At 44.2% G+C, this 18,050-nt stretch overlaps 1 protein-coding gene across 6 annotated transcripts in view; it reads left to right on the forward strand.

Moving 5' to 3' along the window:
• Window positions 1-207: 207 nt before the first annotated feature.
• Window positions 208-18,050, forward strand: part of fat1a (FAT atypical cadherin 1a) — a 67,112-nt gene continuing 49,269 nt past the window's right edge. For 5 of the 6 annotated variants that reach the window (XR_014596907.1, XM_084006531.1, XM_084006532.1 and 2 more), the window contains exons 1-3: window positions 1,541-1,679; window positions 3,113-6,402; window positions 17,574-17,888. Coding sequence is in view for 5 of the 6 variants with exons in the window: in XM_084006531.1 (XP_083862657.1) it covers window positions 1,642-1,679; window positions 3,113-6,402; window positions 17,574-17,888 (3,643 nt within the window). In the remaining variant the exon portion in view is untranslated. Of the gene's footprint in view, window positions 227-1,540; window positions 1,680-3,112; window positions 6,403-17,573; window positions 17,889-18,050 lie in introns of those variants that run through there. The other variant, XM_084006533.1, reaches the window with a different exon arrangement.

Raw genomic sequence — 18,050 nt, forward strand, 5'->3', positions numbered from 1 at the left:
GCGGAGGAGGAAGAAGAGGAGGAAGGAGCGCACTGTTTCCTCTCGAGCCACCAAGTGTGATGAGTCCGAGCGGACCGGATCACAAGGCTCCGAGGTCCCAGTGAGGAGGACCACGGTGGCGGATTCTCACGAACACAGTCCTCCTTTCTCCTCAGAGAGATGCCCGCGAGGAAGAAAAGCTTCAGGATTTCGGATTGTATGTGAAGTGGATCGCCCAGCTGGTCTGGTGAGTAGCTTTGGTGGATTTTGGTTCTTAATGTGGGCTAAAACGACTCTGTAAAAATAACTTTGCGCTCAACTCGGCGCGTAATTTTGGAGGGCGCGTTTCTGGTCCGATTTGTGCCAAACCGAATACGCGCGCTCATCAAACACACGTGCACGCACGCGCACGCACACACATGCACAAGCGGCACAAGTTGTCAAGTTGTCTTAAGCGCATGCAGCACGGGCTTTCTGCGGGCGCACCACCTGGAAGGTCCGGGCAAGAGCAGTGAGACAGCGCCATCAATCGCACAGCAGACACACTCCGGAGCGGCCGGAGGGGGAGCGTAGTGCAGGGGGAGGGGGGATAGGGGGGGTCCTTCCTGGCGAACGCACCCCCACCATCACTCACCCCGCTCTCATGCCAAACTACAGACCCGGGGGATGCGCTGCTGGACGCACACACTCAGCCCAACCCAGGCCATTAAAAGGCAATAACATTAGTAAGAATAATGAGAAGGAGATCATCTCCGGAATTTATGTGAAAGCAGCCAAATTGCAAAACCACGCGAGAGGAAACTTTAGCATTTGCAACGTATTATTGGCCTATTTGTCACAATGAAAATCATCATGATCAGAGATGCTTTAAAGCGTGATTTCATTCGCAACTGAAGACTTTATCCACATTGTGACGCTGACAGCATGGTGTGAATTCATTGTGTTCTATCTTCAGCGTTTCACCTGCCTCGGTGCTCCTTTTATTTGATTTAAAGAGCCTCGTCCCGGCACATAGGCTACATCAGAGGCGGATTAACGTGAGTCCCAGCCGGATGAGGGTTTGCCCTTTGTAAGGATGGCTAATCGTGGCGTGCCATAAAGTTAAGAGGACTTTTGTTGTGGGTTATTTTTAATTCGGCTTATTGTGGTGATAAAGGGACGAAGGAAAATGCAAGAAACTAGAAAAAAAATCACATATTTATAAATATAATCTATTAAATGTTTATATGATACATGTACTTTATTATGTACATGACCTCACAAGTGATGTTTGAATTTGGAAGTTATGATTTCAGTAAAAGGAAGAGGCTACCTTTGGGGCATAGGTGAAGAAAATAAATACAAATATTTTTTTCTTCCAGAACACGTTCAGTTAAATCCAGGCTACAAGGCAGGCTCAATAAATCAAAGTAGGCTAGCCCGGGTCCCGGGTTCAGAGCGGTAAAGGTTGTCATCCCGCTGCCAGCCGGCAAGTAGATCCGGACGTGCGCAGCGCGGAGGGATATGCCGGCAGCTCCAGTGTGGGAGAGCGAGAGGGAGAGAGAAAGGGGGGGAGGCAGGAGAGAGCGGCTGGCTGCCTGCTGGTGCTGCTAGATGGAGTAACGGGGACAGAGGAGGCAAGTCCACGTATTACCATGCCGAGATTTGGACTACATAAACTACATGCAAAACCCCCGAATATTCGAGATTAATACTAGAAGGTAGGTGGAAGGTTCCTGTTCTTCGGCTCCTTTGAAGTGTTCCGCTTCGGCGACTGTGTAGCGAGTGAAAAAGTTCAGATCGGTCAGGTCTGCTATTGTGAGGCAGAAACCAGCCGCCGCTGCTTTCTGCCTCTTTGGGGGGAAGTTGAAGTTTTTTTTAATAGTGAAGTAGGGTATTTGTTGCTGTATTTACCCCCCCCCCCCCCTCCGAGAGGAGTTTATAGGTTGTTTCGTGTTCGGGTTGGAAAGTGTGGTGTGTTTTTTCCTTCTTCTTCTTCCCGAGCAGATCTCTGCTGAACGCACGGCGACCATCGGTTCAGTGAATGGCTCTAGTTGGGGGATGGGGGTTTGGAGTGAAAGAGTCTGCAGGCTAACTTCCTTCAACAATATATATATTATATATATACATATGTTAATTAATAGAAGGCTACTGGCCGGAGTATGCAGAGAAACCCAATGTTGGTAAATGTTGAATCTGTGCAAAGAATAAACTGTTTTTTCTTCTTTTTTTTTACAACCGTCGTCTAAAAGCAGATGGTTCTTTTGTACCTGCAGGCGATAGTTTTAGATTAAAGGTGTGTGTGTTTAAAAAAAAAAGTTCCGTCACTTATTAACCCCACATAAAGCATTAATAAGTAATCCTTTGCTCGGGTCATTATGACACGCCAAAAGTAAATAATGCAGGTTTTATACGCAGACATGGCAGCGTCTCGCTTCTTTTTGTCTTTGTAGGAATCCCACGCAGCCCCCAACTAATGAATGTGCAGTTTTAAAGCCGTCTCAGAGTCTTTGTCAGCCGCTGTAGCTCGGTGAGATAGAAAAGGCAGGATTTTCTAATTGCCTCTTACTGGCAGAGGAGTCCGGTTTCATTCGAAGTTTTTGAATCACTGCCCAGTTGTTGCTGTTTGTGTTGATTAGACGTTTGAATCATAAGTGGATGTATTTTTAATTGCATATCTATAAATTAAAAAAATAAAGGAATATTAAATATATATTTTTTTCCCGTGCATGAAGGAAATGAAAGATTTCTGAGCCAGTTCCTTCTCGGAGCTCAATAGAATGATGTTTGGATGAATGGTGTTTCCTCTGGTATGAAGTGCACATATCTGGCATGGTGCAGATGTGGGAGCAGTCCGGGCTTAGATCTCGTCACCTGACCGACTGGTCTGCTTGATCTTCCGTCCACATGGAACCCATTTCGCTATTTATCAGGCCAGACATCACTCGTCATGACATTTAAAGGAGTCTGGGGGAAGTGCGCCGTGGTTTCCCAGCGGTTTTCCTGCACTTAGCCTGCATTTCCACCGCTGATTCATGTGGTTATTTGACTTTTTTTTTTTTAATTGCATGAATTGTAATTACAGTTATTTTTGTGCCCTAAATGCACTTGCATGATACTGTTATAACACTAACACTATTTTCTTTGCTTCCAGGTGGTTCTGTGAAGATCACGGTACGATAATGGGGAAGCACTTGGTTTCGCTGCTCGCGCTGCTCCTGCAGCTCCTCTGTGGCTGCGCGGGTAACCAGAGGGTGGCGAGGGCCGCCTCCATGCAATTCACCCACTCTGTTTACAACGCCACCATATACGAGAACTCTGCTGCTAAGACTTTCTTAGAGAGTCACACCAAGATGGGGATCTATATCGCGGACCCGACCTGGGAGATACGGTACAAAATCATCTCTGGGGACAATGAGAACTTATTCAAGGCAGAGGACAACCTGCTGGGAGATTTCAGTTTTATGCGAATAAGGACCAAAGGAGGCAGCACTGCCATTCTGAACCGGGAGGTCAAAGACCACTATGTGCTGACTGTTAAAGCTTCAGAGAGGAGCGGTAATCTTGAGTGTCGCACCAGGGTTAAGGTGCAGGTACTGGACACCAATGATCTGAGGCCTCTCTTCTCCCCAACGTCCTACAGCATCTCTCTGCCAGAGAACACGGCCATACGCATGAGTGTGGCCAAGGTCACGGCGACAGACGCAGACATCGGTACGAACGGAGAATACTACTATAGCTTCAGAGAGTGGACGGACATGTTCGCGGTTCACCCGACGAGCGGCGTGGTGACGCTGACGGGCAAGCTAGACTACTCCGAGACGAAGCTGTATGAGTTGGAGATCCTGGCGGTGGACAGAGGAATGAAGCTGTATGGCAGCAGCGGCTTCAGCAGCATGGCTAAACTCACAGTGAGGGTGGAGCAGGCAAATGAGCATGCACCCGTAATCACTGCCGTGACCTTGGCCCCCTCAGATGCAGACCATGACCCCACCTATGCCATCGTGACAGTGGAGGACAGTGACCAGGGACCAAACGGAGAGATCGCATCATTGAGTATTGTTGCCGGTGACCCTCTTCAGCAGTTCAAGGCTGTGAGAAGCAGCCCGGGGAGCAAGGAGTATAAAATAAAAGCAGTCAAAGACGTGGACTGGGACAGCCAGCCTTTCGGATACAACCTCACTTTACAGGCGAAGGACAAAGGCAGCCCCCCTCAATTTTCGTCTGCTAAATTGGTACATGTCACTTCAGCACAGTTCAAAGTGGGCCCTCCTGTATTTGAAAAAGCCATTTACAGAGTCAATCTGAGTGAATTTGCCCCTCTCCTCACGCCTGTCACTATGGTAACAGCTGTGCCAAAGTATCCACAGCTCAAGTATGCCTTTAGACACAAATCTGACAAGGCCAGATTCACTATCAACCCAGATACTGGCTTAATCAGGACTGCCGGAGCAATCAATGCCGATTCCGCGGCCCGGTTTGAGCTGGACGTCATCACCAGCGACAAAAAAGCAGCGACAAAAGTCATCGTTGATGTGATGGACGTGAATAACAATGCGCCTGAGTTCCAGCAGACGTCTTACAAGGCCATGGTTGATGAGAATGCGCCCATAGGGACCAGTGTGGTGACGGTAAAAGCCACGGATTTAGACAGAGGAGAGAACGGCTACGTGACATACAGCATTACTAATATGAGCCCTCAGCCGTTTGTCATCGACTACTTCACCGGTGTCATCAGTACCTCAGAGGTCCTGGATTATGAGCTCATGCCAAGAATTTATAATCTTAAAGTCAGGGCGTCAGATTGGGGGTCCCCGTACCGGAGAGAAGTGGAGGCATCGGTCACCATAACGTTAAATAACCTGAATGACAATAAGCCCTTGTTTGAGAACGTCGACTGTGAAGTGACTGTGCCGAGAGATCACGGCGAGGGAGAGCAGATAACCACCGTGTCCGCCATAGACGCCGACGAGCTGCAGCTGGTGAGGTACCACATCAAAGACGGGAACGATCTTGATCTGTTCGAGTTGAACCCGAACTCTGGCGTGCTTTCGCTGAAGCAGACGCTAAGCGAGGGCGAGGCGGCCAAAGTGTCGTTTCACAGTTTGCAAGTTGTCGCGACAGACGGCGAGCACGAGACCCGGCCGATGTTCATGAATATAACCGTCATCACGGCGCGCAAGCCGGTCCAGCTGAGATGCGTGGAAACGGGTGTGGCCACCATGTTGGCCGAAAAGCTGCTTCAGGGCAGCAAGATCCACACGCAGGTGGAGCCGGACGACAACTTCATGGACTTCCACTCGGTCAACCGGTACCCGCCTCAGTTTGCAGAGGCTTTCCCCAGCGTTATCGAAGTGAAAGAGGACCTGCCCGTCGGGGCCCGGATCGTCCATTTGAGCGCCACGGATGCAGATAGCGGCTTCAATGGGAAACTGGTTTACGTCATTTCGGGAGGAGACACCGAAAGCCGCTTCATAGTAGATATGGAAACCGGTTGGCTTTTGGTTTATTCTCCTCTCGACAGGGAAACCACAGACCAGTACACCCTCAACATTACCGTTTACGATCTTGGCATACCACAGAAATCCGTGTCACGCCTTCTGGGCGTTAAGATCCTCGATGCAAACGATAATAGCCCCCAATTTTTACAAGATTCATACTCAGTTGAAATAAGTGAGAGCATACCTGTAGGGACAGAAATCATCCAGGTGGATTCGACGGACAAGGATCAAGGGATCAATGGAGTCGTGAGGTATTCAATTTTGGGAGGCACGGATCATTTCACTATCCATGAGGAGACCGGCGTGGTGACCGTGACAAAGCCGCTGGATCGTGAGCTCCACCCGGTTTACCTTTTAAAGATCGAAGCACGTGACCAGGCAGTGCACGAGCCCCAGCTAGTGTCCACCGTGCCGCTTAAAATTGCCCTGGAAGATGTGAACGACAACCCGCCTAGATTCGTCCCCCCTAACTATCGCGTGAAGGTAAGGGAGGACCTTCCAGTCGGTACTGTCATCATGTGGCTGGAGGCTCACGACCCCGACATCGGACCTTCCAGTCAGGTACGATACAGCCTCATCGATAACGGAGACGGGCGTTTCGAGGTGGACAAACTCAGCGGAGCTGTGCGGATCGTGCAAAGTCTAGATTACGAGACCAGGCAGGTGTACAACCTGACGGCGAAAGCCAAAGACAAAGGGAAGCCCATGTCCCTGTCGTCAACCTGTTTCATTGAGGTGGACGTGGTGGATGTGAACGAGAACCTTTACAGGCCTTACTTCCCATCGTATGTGGAAAGGGGATTTATAAAGGAGGACGCCCTCGTCGGGACGTCAGTGATGACCGTATCAGCTGAAGATGAAGACAAAGAACGGGATGGAGAGATTCGATACTCCATACGAGATGGATCCGGCCTGGGGATATTCACCATCGATGAGGAAACTGGTGAGTCTCTTTTTCTCTGTGAAGCTTGTGTGTGTTTCTGAAATAGGGATGCATCAGCTTGAAATGATTTGGATTAAGGAAAGGTTTATGCAGCTCAGGTTTCTTCAGTTTGTGTGGAACAACGAGGTAAAGGAGTCTCTCAGGAGACGGTGAGCTTCCTGATTCCAGTCGTTTTTTTCCCTCTGCGGGATAATTGACGACAGGAACAGACGGACCAGCTGTCTCTCAGACCGGTGTGGACATTCCTGAGTAGTTGCTGCGGTATTAATGAGATTCTAAGTGGTTTCACCTCATCTTTCTGCATTCATGCTCTCACTGTATTTACATATTTCATTTCAAGATAGTATACATTTGGAAAAAGTTCCTATCTGTTGGGCATTTGATAAAAAAAATAAATTCTAGTGACATTTTTGCGCATTTTCAACATTGTACTTGCTTGTAGGTTCTTTGTCATGTTGCAGAAGATATGACTCAAATTAGATCCAAGTCTGGAATTGCCGGAGTCGCTACCCAAAACCATAGCAATCACCTGATTTGGATGTTTTGGGACTTGGCTTGCTGCCCTCCTTTTTAAAACTTAGTAACCACATTCTCGGGCGACTTAATGGGACTTTTCCCCCCCCTATTTGAAATTAAATTTCTCTCTGCATTATACATATTTAATGCCTAAATGAGGCAGTGGAACTTAATGCATAATGCATTGACTTTCCTTGGTACGTGTAACCTCAAAGGTTCATATCTTAACACAAAAAATCTGGAATTTATAAGTGGGCTTAACTGTTGTAAATGCACTTTATATTTTTAGCGACAGTCAAGATACATGTGCATTTTTCAATAAGTTGACATGAAGTCTCGTGGGCGAACCTGGTGGGAAATGCTTTCTCCTGCCTTGTAAATTTTGCATGAGGAGACGAGCCTTTATGAAGGATCTGTCCTCCAGGGCTGTTTGTCAACTGTGGTGTGTTTGTGTCTGTGGCTGCAGTTGGATTCTGATTTGTAATGAGATTTTGTTTTTCGTGAACAGAGGCACGCTGGAACTAGTGACTGACTGTAGCTTTCATGTAAGAATTAACGGTGCTGTTGTAACTTTCTTCCAATTTATGCACTAAATCAATGAGTATTCCAGTTGTAAGATGGACTGCAGCACTACAGTGTTAGTCTTGATAGGGCCACATACAGGCCCCGTCTATGTCCACTTCAAAATCCTGTGTAGTTTACGGATTCAGGGAGCCTGGTGTGATCGTCTACTTAATCCCAGAGGCCTGTATTAAGTGATTATCAGGAGGTGCAATGATAGGATTGTGCTGGGTTGGGTCCTGTTATTATGGATTACATCTGAGGTTGGTGGACAACTAAATACAGCCAAGGTGGCAATGCCCATCCTATGATTTCACTAGATAAAGGGTGTGGTTTTTGCAAGAGTACCATATGCATTTAGAATATTTTTCTTCTAAAAGGAAAATATAAGTTTGGGTGCTCACCCGGCAATATATTCAGTGCAGCAGCTGCACATTGTGAATCTTAACCAGAATGTTTTAAAATGGTTCAAGATAAGAAACAAATGAAAGAGTGGTGTGAGGAAAAATGCCAGGAGCCACACACCTTCATTCATGTAATTTGTTGTTTATAGTGGAAAGACGGTTCAAGTCTTTTCCTGTTTTACGTGACGCTTGGTATTCTAAACCCGTGCAGTTGTGTTTATGGTTACATCAGTTTGTTGCATGGTTTTAATCTATGTTGTAGGGAGAACGGGTGTTAGAACGGGAGTTAGATTGGCTTTTTATTAGAGGTGTAACGATTTATTCGATTAATCGATGAATCGATTGTCAGTCCTATAGATTCCACATAATCGATCTGCTAAAATAAATAAATAGAATGAATCGTTTTGGCTTCACCAATAATCGATATGAATGCATTTAATCGGATGAATCGTGATTCTTCTTATGATTAATGTTTTAATACGTTTAAGACACTCTCTCCCCTGCCATCATGTAGTCTATTGAATAATCTTCAAAATAACTGAGCAATGTTTAATTACATTTTTGTATTCAGCATAAAATATTATGCAGGACTACTTTTTTCTAGAATAAATATGTTATTTTTCACCTTTCAGAAGAATACAGATAGTCTCATTTGCATTATTGCATGTTTATTTCATGGATATAGAATTTTGGTTACAAGTTACTGAATCGTGGTTTACAGAATCGAATCGAATCGTTACAAAAAAAAAAAACGTCCTTGAATCGAATCGCCAACTACTGTATCGTTAATCGAATCGAAATGCTGTGAAGCCAAAGATTTACACCCCTAGTTTGTATTCAGGGTTTAATGGTACACAAAATTTACAGTCACAATTCAGTAATAGAGAAATGAGAGAAAGTGCTGAAAATAATATTTTTTTGCTCATTCTTATGGAAAATGATGACATTCATCCAGAGTGACGTGAATAAATACAACTGATCCTGCGTGAGTGTGAACGCACATTTAAAGTGGCATCTGCAATAACACAGTAGCAACAATACCACTTTTGTGGTGTGCTGTGGAAAACATTGCACTTCTGTGGTGGTTGATGCATGAAACGGCATGTGATTCTACCAGAATAGGTTTATTTAACAAATCTGAACCGAGCTTGTAGTTTAGAATAGACGTGGTACCCACTTGACTGACGTTCCCAAACCACACAAGGAACAAACAAGTTATTTGTTTGTGAGATACAGCAATTAAATTTAAAAGCGGTGCCCATTATTGCTTTTTATTGAACGCCATTGTGTTCTCATTTCTTTCTCAAGTAAAGAAATCCTTTTTTTCTGCAAGCTTCTTCCTCAGATATGGTTGCTATTCTGCCAGACTGCTCAGGGAGTCCACGGCAACTGTTTGCCCAGACATTCTCTGTGTTATTAAAAGCTCTGTGGTCACTGGCTCAGTGCCATCTTAATTTAAACTTACTCTTATCAAGACTCTTTTTCTGGGCCCCTTCCCCTGCTGTAGACCAAATGTACAATTCTTCGCTTTCTTTAATCTGAAAAAAAAAATGCTCATAGTCAATTTTTGACTGACAGGGCTTTTATATACCGAAAGCTTTCTGAGTGTGTGTGTTTCACATATTAACCAACTTGAAGAAGATACAGCAGGCAGATGCTTTCTTTCTGCAGTATCTTCTGGTGGACATTGAATATAAGTCCAGTATTACCTTCTAGCCTGAGATTTATTCAACCAATTTTTGAGAAACATGTGCATCACATAGTTTGCGAGACTTCTGGGCTCCTTCACTTCCAACCAATGTACTTTTTTTTCCTCCACCATTTTGTGTTGGGGGGAAAGCATATAGGCTGTACTTGTGAGGGCTTGTAAGCCAAGTGGCTGGCAACCGTTTTACACTTTTGAAGAGGCAAGTGTGGCAAATGGCCGTTGTAATTTCCTCTTCAGAGAGCTAGCGCTATAAAACCATGGAAAACCATTTGAAAAGATGCTAACACTCAGCTGACACCATGGCTGACATCTAGAAGAGCACTGCATACTGTATGTGGGTCACTAGTGAAGACCGTTATAAGGGTGGTAACTCCTTGTGCATGATGTCACCCTTGCACTTATAAGGTTAGATCAGTAGAAGACATTCCAATAAACAAAGATCTACAAACCCTCCCAACAGTTGCAGTAGTTTTAAAGTGAGGAAAGTACTTCCAGCCTTGAATGCAAGTCGAAACAGACGAACAATAAAACAGTTCTTATCGTGTTGAACCTGGGCAGGTCTGCACTCCTTTAAGTATGCCTGACTCACTTCCACTCCGACGCACCTTCAGATAACCAGGCAACAGCCAGCAGATACAGGAGTATTTTTTTTTATTGCCATTGAGTAACCGTCTGGTCTCCTTCCTGGTATGATGAAGAACCAATTGGTCAAAAGCTGCAAAAGTTTGCAGGAACATGGAAAACGTCACACAACTTTTCCCCCTCGTTTAGATATACCATTCCACAACTTCATCTGAGGCTGCAGGATGAAGTGAAATGTCTTGAAGATTTGAATTGGAGGATTTTGGACAGCAGGGCCTGGCATTCAAGTTAAATGCTACATCACTTGTCAGCAACCAGCTTTAAAAGCTTAATATTGTGTTTTTAAGAAAGTGCTGTTGGATCTAATTCATACCGATATTAGTCAGTTTTGCGGATTCGAAAAGTGAGTGATACATTTGGAAAAGGTGTTATGTGTTGGAACTTGGTTTTTCTTCAAGTATCTTTGTGGTATCGGTATCCCTAGACAGTGATGTCCTTGGCTTTGCTTGTGGGCAAGGGAGCTACACTATTCAAGAATCTGCAGATAAGAATGTCTGTAGACAATCATTAACCATAACCATTATCAAATTAGGCCTTACCAGTAATAGGAAATTGCTATCATAATGATAGGCAGTGCGTGATTGTAATTAAGGAAGTGTAAAGGTCCACATTACAAACAAGAGCCTTGTAAACTACGCCTTAAAGTAATATAAGGTCATGGGGAAATGGCAGTAAAAATGGTCCGGAACATTCATTTACACACAAATGAGCTCTTCTCACGATTTATAGATACGGTTTATTGTGGATTGGGTGGCAATGGTTTATCATTTTAAAAAAGTGGGTTCCCAGACAAAAAGTTTGGGAAACACTGACCTTTATGTTACCTATTTTGTTTACCTACAGGACTATTAGGGACGTAGACGTATAGATGCATTTTAGATCGATTTAGATGTAAATGTAGATAAACATTTTTGTTGCCACATCATCCAATCCTTGAGTGAATATGAGATAAAGTAGACCACTGGACAGTCACTGTGTGTCTCCACTAGAAAGAGCATCTCAAAGCAATATTGCCGTGGAGGTGATGGGATGAACCTCGACACAACTTACTTTGAAAATGCGTTTCAAAGCGAGTTGTGTCTGAGTTTGCAGTGAAATTACTCAGCGTTACAAGGTGACCAGAGCAGAGAGGAGTTCGGAGTAGATGCGATGCAGAATGCTGATTGTATAATGTATGCATTGCCCTTTCTTCCTGGATAATATATGCATTGCCCTTTCACTCGGTGCTGTTTGCAGCCTGTGCTGTAAATGTGTTCTTTGTGAAAGGAAAATGAAATCGTTCGATGCATAATGACAAAGTCCTGTTACAGTGTTTCCATTTCCACAACAAAAAAAGAAAAGATTATTTTTCTTCACTGTTCTCCAGTTAAACAGGTTCTTGAAAAGACGTATGCTCGCATTTTGTCTTTTGGCACCACGTGAAGTGTATGAAAGGAGAGGACTGTTGCTCCCTGTGCCCACTTTTCCATTCGGTGCCGATACGTTTGAGATAAAAGTGCGACTGCAAAGTGGCACGTGACTCCAAATAGTCTTTGCTTGAGTGCTGTTGCTGTGGCGACGGGACCAGGAATGTGCAGCGGGACACAGTTGATTGTAGGTTGCTAAATGAAAAACACACTTTCCCTGCTTAAAAAGTATGTTGTTCTCTCAGTCCATTAAGTCTTTTTATAGAAACGTAAGGTCGCCTTGTGCAGAGGATGGCCTTCATTGTGAGTTGATTGTTGTCGTGCTAACACTCATGAATTAGATCTTTTGGCCTACTGCAGACTTGAGAGAAGTGCCTTTTACCCGTGCAGAATGCTGTTACATGCGTTACATGCTTATTCAGTAGAATACAATCCTCAAAAGAACCCAGCTTCATTTAACTGTTTGAGTTTGTTGTTATTTAATGCTTTAAGCCACTGGTGCAGAAGCACTGCCATAAACAGCATGATGGCATTTTCTTCCCAATGGACACATCTGAGTATCTTCACCAGGGGCTTTCACTGTTAAATGGCAGAGATATAAGAGACACCGGCTCGTTTTTCTCCTTTTATTCAAATTTCAGCGACTATTTCAAGTATTTAGGGGTATTTTCAATCCTGTCTGGTACTTGACCTAAGCCCTGACCACGACGCTCAGGTGCAGAGAAGTGGGTGTATTAAAATACAATTCTCGTTCTGGCAACCAACAGCAAAATAACCACTGAATGCAACTGCAGAGATTTCATCATGAAATATGACATTTTTGACTGAACAAAAGCTCTCCTCCTGGGTCTAGTTCGTAGTGGAGGTTAACATCAGAGCTAGGCTAATGCTAGCATTTAGCAACACCTGGACGGGTATGTCCAAAGTTTATTCCCACTTCTAGCCATCATACTGTGTGAGGTCATCTGTAGAAGCAGGAGGGTTTTGTTACCTAGGGGGGTTAGCTGTTTCCCCCCATTGCCGTTTTTAAGTCCATACTGTTGTGAAAATAAGAGGTATTGATCTGCAGTCTCAGGTTCCCATAAAAATAGAGAGAGCTGTAGTGTAGGAGGATGGAAAACGGTGTGGGGGTGGGGGGCAGGAATGAATGAAGAGGGGCTGTGTCTCCCTCATTGTTACCACAGGCAGAGACAGAGAACTCTTCTGGGCGAGGAGGTGAAGTAACTGCTCCTAAATAATACTGTGATATTGAATCAAGGAGTATTGCTCTGAGACGTGTTCAAAGGCCTTTGAAAGAACGCTGTTCCCAGTAACAATGGAAGCTTTGTGCCGTCAGCTAAGGCCCAAAAAGCTATCTCAACTGGAATTAATAAGCATTTTTTTTATACCGAGGAAAGGAAAACCCATTCAGACATGCATCACCGACATGTAAAAAGATATTTTCCGCTTTTCTTTTCATGTTTTCTTTCAACAACTTTTACATTATGGCTGAACTCATCACTACTGGCTGTAAAACAAAAAAACTAAATACTGTAATGCACAATATAAAGAGATATGAGTGTTCTCCACTGTTAGGCTGGTGAGATGATGGAGCGCTTATTAAGTACCGTGTTTCCTTTGGCCAGTTGTTGACAGCCAATTGTCTGCTAGCACGGACACACGAAGTGGGAATGGCTCATTGGCTCAATAGGCCGGGATATGGAAGGAGATGAGATAGTGTTTATGTGCTACTGTAGCACCCTTGTGACCTATCCTAATGTATATATAAGTATGTATAATGACCCCTCTGTGCCCTTCCAACAAACATCATTAACTTGAGTCAGAGAGCCACAACATTTCCTGTTAGCCCGTTCATAGCAACACATGGGCAGTATAAGTCTAACATGAAATGACCACGATCACTCCACATTATTTGAATTCTAATATAAATGTATTGGCAAAGCATTGCTAAAATAATAATAATAATAATCAGCCCAGTTCGAATGTAGCTTAGCTATAATGTGTTTTGCTACACAAAGTAGCTCTTACATAAAGATTAGCTCCTGCTAAATCTGCATAGCTACCTGAATTAATAATAACAATAATGAATAAAGCTAACTTTAGCTCGCTGTTAAATAATGATGTAAACTGGGAAGATTTTCAATAAACTAACATTTCACAGAAACAACACATTAATGCGACCAACAATTTAGCTAAATTAGTGACTAACAATCAGCTAGGTTAGCGCAATCAAATCCAATCATGCTAAACTGCACGAATACTACGAACTCTAAAACTACAATTTTTTCATCTTTAGATTGAAAGTAGCGCATAGTTACAAAGAACTTTGTAAGAACACAGAGTCTCCAAAACACACAGACTTAATAATAGATATTTATTTATTTACAATCAGAGGTTTGAAGTCTATTTTGCCTGTGACTAATAATCCCCTCATCATATTGCACCCAAAAATGTGAAGTCAATCCTTCAGGGCGATGTTTTGAATATACAAAAACATAACACATTTTTTTAAAGCTTTGAATATTTCAAAGGTCTCGGGCATTAATTCAAACAGGGCTCGACGTCTTTGAAACACAGATCTTGGCCACAGATGTCTGGCAACTTTTGGGATGATGTGATATATTAAGTTGCCGGGTAACAGAAAGCTCAGTTCGGGACTTTTTCTATTACACTAGGATCTACAACGTGGTGGTGGAATGTGAAGCATTTTGCCCGGCCTGTGGAAAGAGAAGGAGGTGGGGGGGGGGGGGGGGGGAGAAAGCACTGAGAAAGTTTATGTAAGCATGCGAGCTAGAGGCCTGAGAAGGCCTGAGGAATGCTGGGTAGGGGTGAGCCGAATTACCGGAGGTAGTTCAAAGCAAGCCCCAACTTTTCAACTGAACAGGGAAGTCCTGGTGTGTGTATAACCGGCAGCACGTATTCTCAGCGTTTTGGGGGGTGGACGGTCAAATTGCAAGTTTCCAGAGTCAGAAATGAGAGAAACACCACCAGAGACAATGTGGATTTTGTGAGTCTTAAATATTTTATTGATATCCCATTATATATTCAGTGTGCTACTTTGTTTCACTCTACAACTTGTGACTTGAAAAAAAAAATGTCACACTCTTCAAGCTGTGGCTGAAAGTTGTTATCGTATGAATTCAATACGCATCTGTACAGAACGTTGATGACAAGTACAGTCGTACATAAAAAATACCTGCTGGCCTTGATAATTTGAAATCTTTTGGGTGTCTGAGGGCTCCAACGCACAGCCACTGTGCTCAAGTGACTTTGAAGAACAAAGCCAGAGGGAAAAAAGAGCAAAGGGGGAGGAAAAAAAAAAGTGGAAAGCAAATCTGGCAGAGGCTGTTGCACAGTCTGTTTTTTTTTCCTCAAACCCTAAGGGCAGGTTTTGCTTCTGTCTTAGCGGGTAGGTTAGGTATATGGGACGGGTGTGGCAAATTAAATTCTTTAGATCCGTCTTTCATGTGCTGTTGCTTGTAACCAGTCAGCCAAAGGCCGTGGCAGATAGCTTTTCATTCTCACAGTTATGGTTGGGTTGTTCTGTTTTTGAGGTAAATAAGAAAAACAACATTCTATTTGAAAAGGCAAAAGGCATGGAGGCATGAAGGCATTCCTCTTGCAGCTGCATGTTTGCTTGAACTGCAACACATGAAGTTATCTCCCGTATGTGGACAGAAACGGGCGAGGACCTGCGAGCAGAAAGCATGAAGGAAGCGGGATTGCTCTGCTACGCTGGCGGCTGCCGGTCAAACACGAGCGTTCAAGCATGGGCATCTGCTTGGCACGGGCAAAAAAGATGTCTCACACTCTCCACGTTCTGCCTCATCTTTCCTCTCCTACTTTGCCTTATCAGCACCACTGCTGCGCCGCCTCCTCTCCTCACACCGACCCTCCACCGTTTCACTATCGTTGTCATCGCAGACTTTCTCCATTTAATGGCTCCCTTTTCCTGCTAATTCCCTCTCTACGGGTTTCTGTCTTCCCATCCTGTCGTGTTTGTGCTCAGGATGCCTCGCATAAGCATCTGCATTTCTTATTTATGTGTTACATTTGCAATTTCCGGGACGTTTTATTCCAGTAGGTATCCACTCCCGAGTTGTCGGCTTATATAAGGTCATAATGTAGTTGATAATGTGGTACTTTATTTTGAAGTGATCACAATTGTGAATCTTATTTTATTACTTCCCCGAAATGTTTGCTGGCATCATCTAATTTGGATTCTTGTAATAATCTATGGCGATTTTGTTTTTGCCATGGGTCTCGTCGCTGTAGGAGACATCGTGGAGCCTACCTTTGTTTCCTGCCTGACTAACCCTCTTATTGCACGCCTCAAGCTAAGTTGAGACAGGCATAATGATGACTAATGACCAGAGAGGATCCCAGGTCGAATGTGCAGGAATTGTTCGTAAATCTGAGTGTGATCTACTTTTCTTTAGTCAGAGTCTTTACCCAAGGCAAGAGGTTTGTCTGCTCTCAGTTACTCTCCTCCGTGGCAAGTTCATCGGGTTACAGTGAACAAAGACAGCAGTGACGGTCTCTGTAAACTAGTTGGACCTTTGGAAATGTGTCACTGTGTTTACAGCGTTGTGGAGGCTCCCTTATCTGGGCCACCAGTAAGCGTGTTATAGATTCAGGCGAGGAAACACCCATAGCTGGTTATGATACAGGCGTGCCTCTATACCATGATTCACTTTTATTCCTTTCAGATAATAATAAAATCAAATACGGCGTCAAGGTTATAGAGGCATTGCACACAAATATGGAAATGGTAGTTATTATAAAGGTTGTCAGGGGTTCCATTGTCTGCAAGATATGTTTGTGTTTATTCTTGCCCTTCACTGCTGTATATTTTCTGTTCTGTTGAGGAAATAATGGGACCTCACAGATGCAAGTTATCCAAACAATATTGTGTTGTTTCGTTATCAGCAGCTCACATTTTTTTTCCTGCCCTCTGAAGATTTTTGCTTTTAGTCGAACAAACAGAAAGCATATTAAATGGATCTGTTTAGCATACGTCAGGTTGGTTATTCACTGCAATCAGTGGTAACTGCTATGTGAATGCATCTGCGTGCCTCACACTTTTTTACTTGATCGTCACGTTGCATCAGGTTCACGTAGTGACATTTTCCTCTCGCGCTGCATCAAAGCAGGAACTCAAGCATGCTGGTAACTGAATTATTAGCGTTCATGAACACATTAAGAACACGTTTCTTTTTAGCAAACTAACACACACTCCCTCAAACTGAATCACATCTACGTCTTTTTTTTAAAACACACACGTAGTCGCACACGTACACACTTTTACCGTTCGAATGTAGCTACTGAGCACGAGGTGAGTGCTTGTAAGTGGGCTCCGGGTGGGGATGAAAAGCACTAAAGCAAATTCACTCCTGTGAACTTTGCTGTTAGCAATTCCTCCCAAGGATCAGAAGGAACATTCTCGCCGCTCGCTATTTTCAGCCATTCAAACATGAGTTGAAAATGAGTTTTGACGGATGTTGCATCACATTTGTACATATCCAACAGAACAAAATCGTTTTTACGGCAAACCAATGAAATAGCATTTTTTTATACCCTCATTCCACCTCGTAATTTCATATGTCCCCATTAGTTCTTTCAGATTGCCAAAGTGACCCATCCCCCCCCACGTAACCAATGTCAACTCATACAACTCGCAAGCCTCTGAGAGCTCCTTTGTTTGCTCAGCTGAAGGCTACGGCCCCCACATGGCAGTAAAAAAAACTTCCCCGCTAGTGAATGTAAACAGGAGAGCACTGACTGGTTGCTGTTGTTAACATATTAACAAGACATGTTTCAGTCGGCCTGTTTAATGGTATCAGAGATCTCTGATAGAGCAAGGCAGCCATGTGAGACTTCAGCCATGTGCTGTGCATAAAGACTGAGTTTGTTTGTGTTTTTCTCGTCCCTTAGGTGTCATCCGAACACAAGAGCTGCTGGATCACGAGACAACGCCTCACTACTGGCTCACAGTCTACGCCATGGATCGCGGCGTGGTGCCGCTCTCGGCCCTCGTCGAGGTCTACATCGAGGTGCAGGACGTCAACGACAACGCGCCGCAGACCTCAGAGCCCGTCTACTACCCGTCCGTCATGGAGAACTCCCCTAAAGACGTGTCAATCATCCAGATAAACGCGGTCGATCCGGATGCCAAGGCCAGCGATAGACTCACCTACAGGATCACCAGCGGCAATCCCCAGGGTTTCTTCGCCGTCAACGCCAAGACAGGTGAGATTGCCGTTACCGTGATGGAAACTGATGTCGCTATAAATTGCTTCTGCAGAGCAGGAAGTGTCTGCTCTGACTCATGAGGTTACATTGGATTCCAGAAAATGGTAACTTTGAATTCGGCTGCTAGTGTAAGAAAGAAGCTTTCATAGCTGCAAATAA

Source organism: Eutrigla gurnardus (genome assembly GCF_963514095.1).
Source record: "Eutrigla gurnardus genome assembly, chromosome: 3".
NCBI lineage: Eukaryota > Metazoa > Chordata > Actinopteri > Perciformes > Triglidae > Eutrigla > Eutrigla gurnardus.